At 43.9% G+C, this 12,583-nt stretch overlaps 1 protein-coding gene across 8 annotated transcripts in view; it reads right to left on the reverse strand.

Annotated features, from left to right (window-relative positions):
* DGKD (diacylglycerol kinase delta) overlaps positions 1–12,583 on the reverse strand; it is a 52,370-nt gene that overhangs the window by 22,051 nt on the left and 17,736 nt on the right. For 5 of the 8 annotated variants that reach the window (XM_015871048.3, XM_085512533.1, XM_085512536.1 and 2 more), the window contains 6 exons: positions 5,490–5,594; positions 4,729–4,861; positions 4,160–4,266; positions 3,521–3,646; positions 2,277–2,379; positions 1,618–1,780 (listed from right to left, as the gene is read on the reverse strand). In XM_015871048.3, coding sequence (XP_015726534.2) covers positions 1,618–1,780; positions 2,277–2,379; positions 3,521–3,646; positions 4,160–4,266; positions 4,729–4,861; positions 5,490–5,594 — 737 coding nt within the window. Of the gene's footprint in view, positions 1–1,617; positions 1,781–2,276; positions 2,380–3,520; positions 3,647–4,159; positions 4,267–4,728; positions 4,862–5,489; positions 5,595–7,703; positions 7,725–11,270; positions 11,304–11,649; positions 11,803–12,583 lie in introns of those variants that run through there. The other 3 variants (XM_085512534.1, XM_085512535.1, XM_085512537.1) reach the window with 3 other exon arrangements.

Here is a 12,583-nt window from a genome sequence, read left to right on the forward strand (position 1 = left end):
CTGAGAGCGCTCTGATGTCACTGCCTCCACACTCAAGGCCACGCCAATTAAAGCAAGACTTGTAGTAGAATGGGAACTCGATGCAGTCATTCAGAAAGCAGACAACTGCAAGAGGATATAAAGCCTCTCAAGCTTCAGAGCTTCTGGGAAAGCAACATCAATCAACTCTCTGGCACCTCATCTGTCCTGCAGGCAGAGAACAGCACTCAACCAAGACAAGCATGAACTTCTCTTATTTACTCTTTCCAGAATATTAAATGCAAAAACAACCTCTACTTAAGCTGTTTGAAACTATGCCTCTTAGTGAACACCTCCCAGAACTACTGCCTGCTTTTATTTATTTTAACCTATTCTTTATTGCCTCGAAAGGATTTGCTGTAGCATGTGAAACTCTACTTCTTCAAGCACTACTGACACATCTATCAGCAATTACAACATCTTATGGTACAGTTTGACTGGCACAAGTTTAGAGTGTTTAAATTGTTAAGAAGCAGTCTTTAATCCGTACCATCACTTCCTTTTTAAAAAGGCAAACAAAAGCAGCTGTTTGAGAATATGTGCTACAGCTTTCCTTTCCTTCGCTCCTGCTTATAGGCACAGCCCAACTGGGATGAGGAAGAAGAAAAACATTTAATTTTAATAGTTCTCTGTAAATTATTTATCAGCCAAGCACATCCTTTGGATAGCACACTGCAGTTTTAAAGGTCAGTCTTTTGCAATGCGCTGTGGCAAGGAACAAGGTCTTATGATATGAACAACAGTTCAGAGCAGCTCTTGGTGATCTCTCATTTCAGAATGGATGCTCCTAGACTTAGCAGCCTGCATCTGCAGGTCACAGACTTCGAGTTAAATACAGAAAAATACAATGGAGGCTCATCCTGTTTTAGTTCTTATTATAAAAAGCACTGATTCATGAGAAAGTTACTCAAATCTGATGCAACAGAAGTGTTCAGAGGGAGCAAACTAAGAGATCAAACTTCTTTTTTAAACAGAGCTGCAGAAACACAGTAAAGGGATTTGTTCCACAGCTCTTCTCATTTCCTTTAATCAATACTTACTCTAGCGAAATCCTGTAAACAAACCTGAAATGTCCCCTAGATCAGAAGCAACTGAAAGCATTCTTAAGTGACACTTTATCAGCATTGCCATTAAATCTTTAAAGGATGGATGTTTCACACACTTAACCAGGTTATGTCTGGATTTATCTCATTTTAACAGTATTCATTTGCTATCTCTGACATCTGACTGTTCACCTGATTTAACTTAAAACTCATTGACAGAATTTCAAGATATCTGTTACAAATCCATTGTTGGACTTTTTCTGGATTTCATCTTTCCATGCTTGGTTTTCTTCCAGGGGAACATTGCTGGAATTCCTCCAAAATCCCTCAAACTGGTCTGCTATTAATGACGAATGGATATAACTGCATATATTTTGAGTTTATCAATAACACTAAACTCTGAGAGGTAAAAACTCCCCCAGACTTCACGTGTATCCAGCCTTCTCTCAGGATTAAGTTTTTCGTTACATTTGAAGATGAGCTTATAATCAAATAAGTCCCACATGCTTTGCTGGTGTTTACAGGGAATGCACACATCTATAGAATATCTGCTTACCCAAGGTGAGGTCCTCCATTCATAAGGTCAAATACCTGGGCTGGATTCAGTAGCTGCTTGAATCTTCGTAGAAATTTTACTCCCTGGTTGTCTCCACTTTTTGAGTTGACAAAGACCAACAAAGGACTTGTGCAAGAAGGTGGGCAAGTAGCTTTCCAGAAACCTGAGTTAAGGAAAGATGTGAAGGGGAGGGAGGAAAAGATGGAGTGACAAAACAAACGAACAACACGCCATAGTCTAGTTTGAAGTTAATACTTTCCCTATGCTTATGGCACTCACTGGGTACATGCCAAGTGTGTGCAGCCCTGAATCCAGCATGAACCACAGCTCATGCTGCCAAATGTCACACTTATCACCTAACAGAATGCCAAATTCTGCAGCTTCCCCAGCCCTCTCAAACCACTTTTGCAATAGAGTTGGTTCTTCATAAATGTTAACAGCTGCAGCTCAGCAAATAGTGACTTTACGGAGCAATAAACTGAATGCAAGAGTGAAGCAAACAGCTCAACACAACACTTCAGCAAGATCTTCTAGTTTGGAATGTCAGCAGCACCACAAGTAGAATTTTAAGTCAACAGAATCTGGCATTAACAGTGTTAACTGGAAGGACTATGACTGAGAAGAAGAGAAAGAAGGCACCACTTAGTAGTGATACTTACCATCTGAATCAATGCTGTTAAGAGCAGTAGGAGGAATGACAGATACTTTGCATAGCCCAAGAGGGCACTTGCTTGGCAACAACTCTTTACATGCTGTGTGTACCTAAAACAAACAAATTCATTTCAGAACCTTTTGGGAACAAGAGGTTTTAAAGGGTAAGAAAGAAAGCAAGAGGGAAGGATCCCTAGGAAATGTCAATCAGTTAGGTTACGTTAAAGAATGATCTACCAGGTTACTATTAACTCTCCTCCACTCTACATTAATATGTACATTTTCCAACATCTGAATTCACGAGACTAGCATTGTGAGTTTGGAGAGGACCAGATAACAAATTATGGGCTTTAAAAGCCTTCAGGTGCTGTGCTTTCAAAATCTTAGCCTCCCAAAGAAGCCATGGATGTCCCATTCCTGGAGGCATCCAAGGCTGGGCTGGACAACTACACAGCCTGATCTGATGTGTGGCAGCCCTGCCCACAGCAGGAGGCTGGAACTAGAAGGTCCCTCCCAAGTCAAGCCAGCCTATGATTAAGTGATCAAAAGTAGCAATGAAAGAAAAAGCTGAGAATTCATGAGGATGAGTCAGGAGCACATGAAGGACACAAAAAGTGAGAGAAGAAGGGATTAATCATGCCACACAAATCTAATATGGAGTAAGGCAGTTAAGATATTACAAGTCTGCAAGACAGAGGGTTTGTCTGGGGTCTGAGCATCCCCCTGTAACACTCCATGAAGTCATACAACATAATACTTCCCTTATGAATCCCAGAGACAACCAGAAACACAGAAGACCTGTACCACTACAGTGCTTAGGCAAGATAAACCTACTGCAATGGGAAATGAAACTACCATTATCAAAATAGCTTTGTATTCTTTATAATCTTTTTTGTTGCATCTTTTCAACTTGTAGAAATGCCACAGAGTGGCTCTTTAAAATCTCTCATACCTGAGGCACTGGTTCATATCTACAATAATTAGATTATTCTACAAAAGCTGGCTATCAAAAGAAAATGAATTTGCATTAATTAATTTCAGGTCTTACTTTTATATATCACAGTGGTGTTTCTCAGCACAATTCAAATTCTTACCTCTTGCAGACTCTTTATCACCTCGAGAAAACAATGAAGCCCTTCAGAGCAAATACTGTCAGCACTGTTAGAGGTTTTGTTTTAAGTAAATGACATTAAAGGAACACACCGTAGAGCTGATGAAAGACTACCCTTTTACTGGAATTCATTCAACTTACCATGGCTTTGCACCAAAGGCAGCGCCAGTCTTGCAAACGCAGGACACTGCCACAGGTTTTATCACACACAGTGCATTTGGCACTCACGGGCAGGTTTCCTTCCAACCACTGATGTGGCATTGAGATCTGCAAATGAAACAGAGGTAGAGAACCACCATGGACCTACCAGCATGCAACTCAAGGCTGCAGGATACACTGTGGCTTTCAGATATACACAATGCAAGTCTGTAAACACACTCTTTGAGGACAGCATGGGCAACTTCTAGAAAACACCCAAAAAACTCTTTGGGCAGTTTACATCAGGCTCAAATGCTCAGGCAACTCAGGAAATAAAGCCGTGCATCGGGCATTTGATATAATAAGATACTGTTCCAACCACTCACTTGTCTTTCCTTTCCCAAAACTCAGAACAGGTTCCCTGCACCTCCAACCATTTAACCTCAACCTCCCTAGCCCACAGCAAGCATCTCCTGCTATTAAGGAATCCTCACTGCCTTGCTTGGGCTTTTCACACTGAATTTCATGCCTATACCACACCACTAACACATAAAGGCACAAGCGGCATTTATACAGTGCAGAAAACACATACCAGTGCTTACACATCAAGTTAAGGCTAGAAGAGTTAAGATGAACACCTACCCCATCTTCGTCCTCAATGATATCCTTCCCAATAGAGGCCAGAGTTGTCCACTTGCAATTATTGGTAGCCCGCACAGCGCACCGCTTGTGGGCTTTAAACTTGCACACTAGAGACAAGAAGAACAACATATTAATCCAGCTTTAGAACATATAATGTGGCAGTTTGTGCAAAAGCTTTCTCCCATGTGTCCATACTTGGCTCCAAAAGAAAGCATGGGCACACATCAGTTCTGTTAGCACTGCCAAAACTACCAATTCTAAGCATACTGAGATGAGCTAGCTGTTAATTTTTGCCTCACTAATTTCACCAGTTGCTTGTACAAAGTTTAATGATCACCTTGCTCAATTTGGCATGATTTATGGAGTCATACACTCCTACGTCATTTTACAGAGTGTGAAAGTAGCCTCATTCACGCTAGAGGTATACAGCCTGTGGCTCAGTCGGGTTTATTATGCAGTGCTTTTCTACATCACCTTCTTGCAGACTGTTAACAATACTCCTCTTAAAAGCCGTCTAGGACAAGCTACCAAGATGCTGCTCCCCAAACAGGAGACAAAGCAACACTTACCTTCACATGAGAGCCCATGTGATGTGACTCCAGATAATGCTTCCCGACACACATTGCAGTATGTTGGCCGAGCATGTGAGCAGGCGTACCAGTTGTGCATCCCTGAGAAATGGTCCATGCTGTACTGGGTAGACTAATAAAATAAATGTATTACAGCAAGATCTAAGGTAGCAACATAAGACTTTTTTTCCCTTAGAACAAAAACTTGCATACAACAGTGGGAGAAGGCAGAAATACAACGTTTTTAGCAGGGAATTGTTTGGCCACATGAAGTTTACGCACAGTAGCTCTAGAAGCTCCTTATGCCAGAAGAGATTGCTTGTTCCTGTGCTGCTTCCCTTGCCTGTCTCAGTGCAAGTGTGCACTTGCAAAAAAGTTGGAGAACTTATCTGCTGATGTCGATCCTTCCCCTTTCCCTTTTTTTTTAAATTAAGTTTCCAGCAGGACCAGTTCCCCAGTTCATTTTAATGCATAGCAAAGGAATGGTTGTGCCAGCATAGTAGAGGGACAGCAGGCAGATGAGCTTCAAGGAGGGAAGAACACAGACAGCTCTTTTTGGTGGCAGTGCTGGTCTAATTAAAGTCCCAGAAAGTGAACAGATACACTGAAATAAACCGAACAGCAAGCAGGCAAGATGTGAACTAAGTCAGGGGAGTTAACTGAAGAGTGAGAAGGCAATGGAATATTTATTTTTATGTTTCATAACAAGCTGTTGCTTAGGAGAGGATGCACAGAGTACAAGGAACACATTTTCCCATTACCTCAAAATGTTCACGGTTCTGTACTGTCTTCAGTGCTGCAATCCAATCTTCCATCTCTTTCCTGTTATCAGCACAAAGGATGAGCTTCCGACATGGAGTGATAATCTGAAGAGAGACACACAATTAATGGGCACGTCAGTGAGAGACAGGGAGAGAACATGTTATCACAAGCGCAGTTTACTGACACTATTTTCAGACACAACAAGCTGCACAACACAAGTCATTTACATCTTTCAACTATGCTTTCATATATATATATCACAGATTACATTAATTCTTCTGCTAAATTTACAGAACTACAGAGTTATTAGTTCTCATTCTCAATACAGAATTGAGTAAGGAAATGCCTCATATCTGAGTAACTGCACAATACAAATCAAGCACAGAACAGTAAGAGTTAATATACTGCATGTGCAGATCTTCCATAAGTTGTTGTTTTTTTAAAGTACTTTTAAAATTGGCAACAGCATTAAAATACTTTGTTAACAGAACAATACACCACTTCCTATCAATTAACAAACTAGATCACATATTTGGTGTATCAGACTGAAAGTGCAACACTAGGCATCTAAGAGAACAAAACCCTCAAACTGGTAGACAAACCAACATCCCATCAGCTCAGTGACTCACATACCAAGAGTGACCAAAAGGACCATGTGTTTCTACCCTGGGCTGCTTCCCCATGGTAGCCAGACCCCATGCCAAGGATGCTATCGGCCCAAGGAGGCAGCCATACAAGCTTCCACACAGCTATCACCGATGCTCTCTTGGTTTATCAGATGGCAGCAGCAGAGAGAAATAAAAGCTCCTGGCTCTTCAGCGGACCACATCCATATGGCTGTCCATTCAGCTGGGGTCCAGACAGGTGAGGTAGATGAGATCCATGTGCCCATCCAGGCATGCCAAGGGGTGCTGCTCAGGAACACGAAGAGCCCCCACACACCCTAGTATAAGACCTGCTAACTATGCTAACTACTTGTTTTCTGTTCTCCTTCTCACTTCTCTCATTACAATCCATATAACAGAGTAAAAAACATCAGAAATCGAACGTCAAGCTTCTTGTTGATGTCCAAATGGCTTGGAGCACATGGTAAGAAATGCAGATGTAACACCAATAATAAAAAAAAAGATGTACCTAAAAGATTCTGCTTTATCTTAGTTTTCAGAATCTATTTCTTTTGTAGGACAGACTGCCGCATTTACCTGCAAGAACAAATTTTACTGCGAGGTGCTGACAGCCCCTAGAAAAACACACTACAAACATCAACCTTAATGAGGCACCTATATTAGAAACACGGTTTTTGTATGTTGAAATTGAACAATATTACCCAAGAAAAATGAAGTAGAGCAGGGCCCCATGCTGGAACATCCATAACTGCCTACATACAGCAGTACCCTATGGAAAGTCCAATCTTCCAAGGACCTTTTATTGCTTCAAAAAGAGCAGCTTTGGATGAGAAGCTACCAGTTCACTCAACAAGTCACTGGCATGCTCTTGGGCTGAGGGAAAAAATAATTCAAAGCAGCTGGTGACACTAATTATCAACAGAACACACTCATTCAGGGCTGTACTTTTTCCTATTTCTCTCTTCAGTTAAAAAAAAGGCAAATGCACAGTATTATTTTTAAGTCACTCTGGAAGATGTGAAACTTAAACCAATGGTATAATAGACAGAAACTCAGAGAATTTAGCCAAGACCTCATTTGTGAAGCTACAGACATCCTGGATCACTGGAGAGAGTCAAACAGAGAGGAATCACCAGCACCTGAAAACATCCACTGCATCAGCTTTAAAATCTCCACATTCAGCTTCAGACAACCTTGTGCTGAACAAATAAAGTTATAAGCCTGTAAGGCAGAGGACTAACAAAGAGATCAAGGTCTTCATACTTGAACCATCCAGACAAAGAGTCACAGAATTAAAATAGAGGGTCTATTGTACAGAACTGTAAATAAAACACCGCTTTGTGCGAGATGAATTGATGAACAATGTTCCCCATCACTCAGCACTAAACCAACATTTGCATTGGGATTTAGCAGTATTATCAGAGATGGGAAGCAGAACACAATCTCAGACCTCACTCTTGTTCTAAGGAGGGCAAACAGGCTTCACTGTGAAGGACAGGTAAGATTTTTTTTTTCCTTTCCTCTGGGGAAAGGAAGCAAGCACACAAAGCTGTTTTTCTGCTTAACCTGCAGTAGTGCTACACTTACATGTTTTACTGAGGATAATTAGAAATCCAGGAACCATTACATCTGTGCTGGCTGGGTGAGGCTGATGATCACTCAGCAAGCAGCCATCCTCATCACCACCAGAAGGAGCCTCAGCAATCTTCTCCCTAAGAAACAGTCCTCCCCCAGGCCTGAGTGGTGCTCACAGCACAGCTGCTGCTCTGAGCCATGAGGCCGGGCAGCCCCTTGGGCACAAGCATCCAGCTAGGAGCACGGTCTGGCTATTTTTTATGTTCCAGCCACAGCTTTTGACTAACATCCTGGAACAGTGTATTCCACAGGATGACGACGCACTAGGTGAAGTAGCATTTCCTTTTATTTGTTCTAAATTTACAAAGCAGTAATGTCATCCACTGACCTCTTGTTCTCATATAGAGGGAGAGCACAATAACAACAAACTGATCGCTTCTCAACTAGGACAGGGGGGTGCCTTGATCCGAGTCAGAAAGAAAATAAATGCAACGACAATACAAAGTCTTAGGATTTATTTATAATCTCATGGAGTTTTGCCCTGCCTGGGGACCGACAGAACTCTGAGTGTTCGTGCACTGAAACAGCTCTGAGTTTTATCTAGATATGAGAAATTACGTAAATTAAAAGTGCTCATTCTTCCTAAAAAGGGAATATGAAAAACGAACATAACTTTTGGATCCCAAACGCTGCTGAGCTCTCTGGGTGTGGCTCTCCAGACTACAGGAGCTGGGTGCCCACCCAACTGCAGCTGGGCCCAGAGCTCAGCACTCAGCAACTTCACTGAGTCCCGATGCTGACAGCAAAGAGCTCTGTAACAGCCATGAAACAAAACCTGCCCATCAGCTATCAGTGCTGAGAGCCACAGGGCAGGCAGGAAGGCCTAAAGACATTTCTAGTCAGGACACAGCTTCAATTACAAAGGCTTTGCTTCAAACAAAACCCCTGGCAAAGCCCCCAGCAAGCACCGCTGTGCAGAGGAGCTGCCCAAGTTTACAACAAGCCAGATCACTCAAAATTACAAAAAATAAATAAAAATCTACATATAAGAAAACCTAACCATGTCTTGAAATACTGATATTCCCCTGATGCTCATCCACAACCACCCTCACCCCCACCGTCCCATCCCCAGCAGTGCATGTCCCCCAGCAGGCTGCTCACCTCGCCCCACACCCTATGTTGACCCGCACACTCCCATCCAAAACTAACACTGCTTTGTTCCTGACATTTCAGACCAGGCCAGCTGGCAAACAACAAAACCAACCCCCCGAATTTGCTCATTTTACATTCTAAAAATGGACTGGATGTCCCTGGCTGTCCTCCTCCAATGAACAGCTGGGAATAATTGGATTAGAAAGGCAGCTCAAAAATAACTACTTATGTTAGGCATAAATTTTACATAGAAATCTGCTATATTTCATCCCCTGGAGCTTTCCTATCCTGAGCAACCCAGCAGCTGGAGGACAATCCTCATCCCTGCTCTTGCTGCCATCAAAGACAGCTTTGCCACCTCTGCCCACTTCCCCTTTGGCACTTGAAGCTTCTCAGCAAAGCAGCAGCAGCCTGTCCCAGTGCACTGTTTGCTATCAGAGCGGTGCTGGTGAGCTCAGCGACCACAAGAGACAGCAAGCCAAGCTCAGATGGAGGTGCCCAATGGCAGAGCTGGCTGGGGCTGTGCTGCGGGGTGGAAGTGACACCAGGGGGGAGACGGGGGGGGGGGGTGACAACCAGCTCTGCTAAATATAGTTTTTCTGATGTGATGCATTTCTCGGATAAGCTAAAAGTGGGTGCACGAGAACACCTGCTCACTCTGACTGCTTCCTTTTTACTCATATCCCGTTCAAATATAGTTCTGTGTCCAAAGGTGTTAGCTATGTATCCCCCAAAGGGATCCCAGATTGTTCAAAACAGTCGATGTGGATAGAGGGACAGCAGGAATTTCTGGAGTTTGAGCCAAGGAACTAAACTATAAAAATAAAACAGCTAAGGAAATGGTGCTGGTGCAAGCAAAAATTTCAGCTTGATCACACATGGCAAAGGCAGGGACGACAGCCAGCAGCTGCAAGTAACCACTGCCTCTGCTTCTGTATCTTGGAGTAAGCACTGGGCTTCCCATGAACAAAACACTCAGGAAGAGACTGGATTATCAGTCTCTATTAGGACAGCAAAACTTGGTCAACGTGATTTTAGTGAGTCTCTATTATTTGAAGAGAGAAATAATATGAGTATCAGCCTTTACACACATGGGAGATGGAGGCTTGTCTTCCTCCACAGAGAGCCCATCTGCAGTTCAGCCTTCAACCAGTTTCACCAGTAAATTCGGTCCTGATAACCCACTGCTGAGGTCAGCTACAGCTTTTTAGACCTAAGAATCACAGCATATTTACCAACACCAAAGCACACCTGAACTCGTATAATTCTCTTTCCTTGAAACCTGGATGCTGCCCTGAAGGGGAAAGAAAAAGTAAGTTTTTCATACAACATTGTACTGAAACACTTCAGGAATGTTTTTGTGTTGTTAGGTTCGTTTCTTGCAGTATGGACTTCACCTGCCAGGTGGCTGCATGCTGTAAAACCACCTTCTCCAACCACTACCATGTCCTGCTGCACTTAAAGCCCAGCTCATGCTGACCCTCTGTCTGTGTTTCCTCCCAGTCCCTATCTACTCTGATCCAGCAGTGGGAAAGCAGACAGCATGTTCCCTGGGAAAATGATCATCTCTCATACCAGGGTCACATTCCTGCATGCTTCTGGAAACTCTGCTCCTAAACAAGGCACATTCCTGCTCTTGGCAATTGGGGAGAAGAGCACAGACAGAGATTTCAGGACTTCTGGAACCACTTAGCGGCTGTCAAAATCTACTTTATGCAAGAAGAACACTGGCAATGATAGCAGGTATGAAATGCAGACAGTCCCAGTAGTCTGTGCATACTAATCACAAGAGATGTACGTGGATGACAGAGCACCAACTGGGAACCCATACGGCTGCCATGCCAAGTGCCAAAGCACCCCAGCACCAAGTACCAGCTCCAATCCTCCCCTGCTCATGAAGCAGATGTACACATGCATCCTTGTCTTCATCTGCTTCCAAAAGATGCAGTCCTGCTAGGAACAGCTCCCAGACACAACCATACTGCTCAAAGACAAGCAGTCCACTTGGGAAGGATATTTTAGAGAAACCTTCCAATTTGTCCAAACAGGAGCAGAGCCACGAGGAACAGAGGGGCAGGTCAGTGCTCCCCAGTGGTACAGCTGCTGGCTCAGTGGTCTCACACACATCAAGGCTAGCAGCCAGTAAATCACAGGATTGAGCAACAGAAGACCTTGCCTATGGCAGGAAAATAACCTGTTACTGACAGCCTATTGTTAGCAGCTCCTCACAGCCTGAAACCTCTGCTGAGATGAAGAGGCTGGTAGCTAGCACAGAAGGAAAGGAATTGTTGTCAGCAGCCCGAGGAAGCCAGCAGCTCTGCACCCTGGGTTCACCACCCCATGACCAGTCCTCTTACATGCACAACAACAGTGGAAGCATCACAGGCACAGCAACCAGACAGAGCTCCTTCTGTGCCTGTAACTCACAAGCCTCTCCTTGTCCATCAAAACAGAGCAGGATATGTGCAGCAAGAAGTCTTTCTTCTACACACACACCACACACTCAGGCGTCCTCCTGGTGTGTCAGAGTTTTTCTGCCTGCGTCCTCACCTGTAAGGGGAGAAAGTGCTGGAATCTGCAAGTTGTTCAGGGAACCAGAGAAAACCCCAGCCATGGCACAAAGGTTACACAGAGCAAACAGGTTACCAAACACCTGCTCCCAGTGCTCAGGCACATGGGCAGTAACAGGCGTAAACTTCAGAGCAGTGAACTTCCCTGAGGAACAGCTCTTCACAAGCAGCCGCCTTTACTTTCCAGCCCTCTATCTATCCCATCTCACAGCAAAGTTCATAACTCTCACTCTGACCTCTTTCACTCGCAGCAGCTTCATCTCTTTCAAAACCTTCTAACAGATCGCTGAGCCATCCAGTAGCAGACAGCAATCACCAGATCTCTCCACCCAGAGCAACTTCTTCCAGACTCTCCTTCCTCTCGTGTGTCCTCCCTTAGATGTGTTTTTCTGCAGAACTGCTGCCTCCCAATGCGAGCAGCCTAATGACCAGTTCCTGCAGGAGGCTGGATTAGGAGTCCTAAGATCCCCTGACATGAAAGGATTTTAAATGACTATTTTCACTGACTAACAGTGACTCAGAAGGGTCTGGTTACCAAAGGGCTTTTTCTCAAGCAGAAAAAAAAAACTGCTCTGAAGTCTGGATCACAAATGACTAAAATAGCAAAGTATTTTGAAATTGCGGCGGTTCTGATAGGAAACGGGGACTGAGCTGCACTTAATGAAGGGAGGGGGGGGAGAAAAAAAGCAGAGTGATCCCAGGCATGGCAATGCACGGCTCCAGTCATATTTTCAGTTGCTTGTAAAGGAAATTCTGACAGCTGCCAATATAAACAGATGAAGTGCACTAGCAGAGAGCGTACGATTTCTGAATGTGTGCACACATGGGTGTGGAACAGACAACAACCCCCAACAAAGGCCAACTTGCCAGCGGGCACTGTCATTTTTTCCAATTTAAAGAAGACTGTTGAAAAGGAAGAGGGAAAAAACCTTCTTCTCTGATCTTTCTCTTCTCCAGACCTTAACAAGGCAATCCATGCCTGTGTAGGAAGGATTAGGGTGAGGAACCGCCTCCCCCAGGACACCTGGTGATAGCCTGGTGTAACTAAGCATGTCCCAATATAAGGAAGTCTTTTCGCCCACTTCTGAGGTCTCTCATCCCATGCTGGGGAGGAAGATGTAGCAGCAAACCTAGAAGTCCAGTTATCCCCCACAGCGTACATTTAAGGCC

The sequence above is a fragment of the Coturnix japonica genome, chromosome 12, assembly GCF_054131305.1.
Source record: "Coturnix japonica strain WE chromosome 12, WE-NBRP24, whole genome shotgun sequence".
In the NCBI taxonomy this organism is placed as follows: Eukaryota; Metazoa; Chordata; class Aves; order Galliformes; family Phasianidae; genus Coturnix; species Coturnix japonica.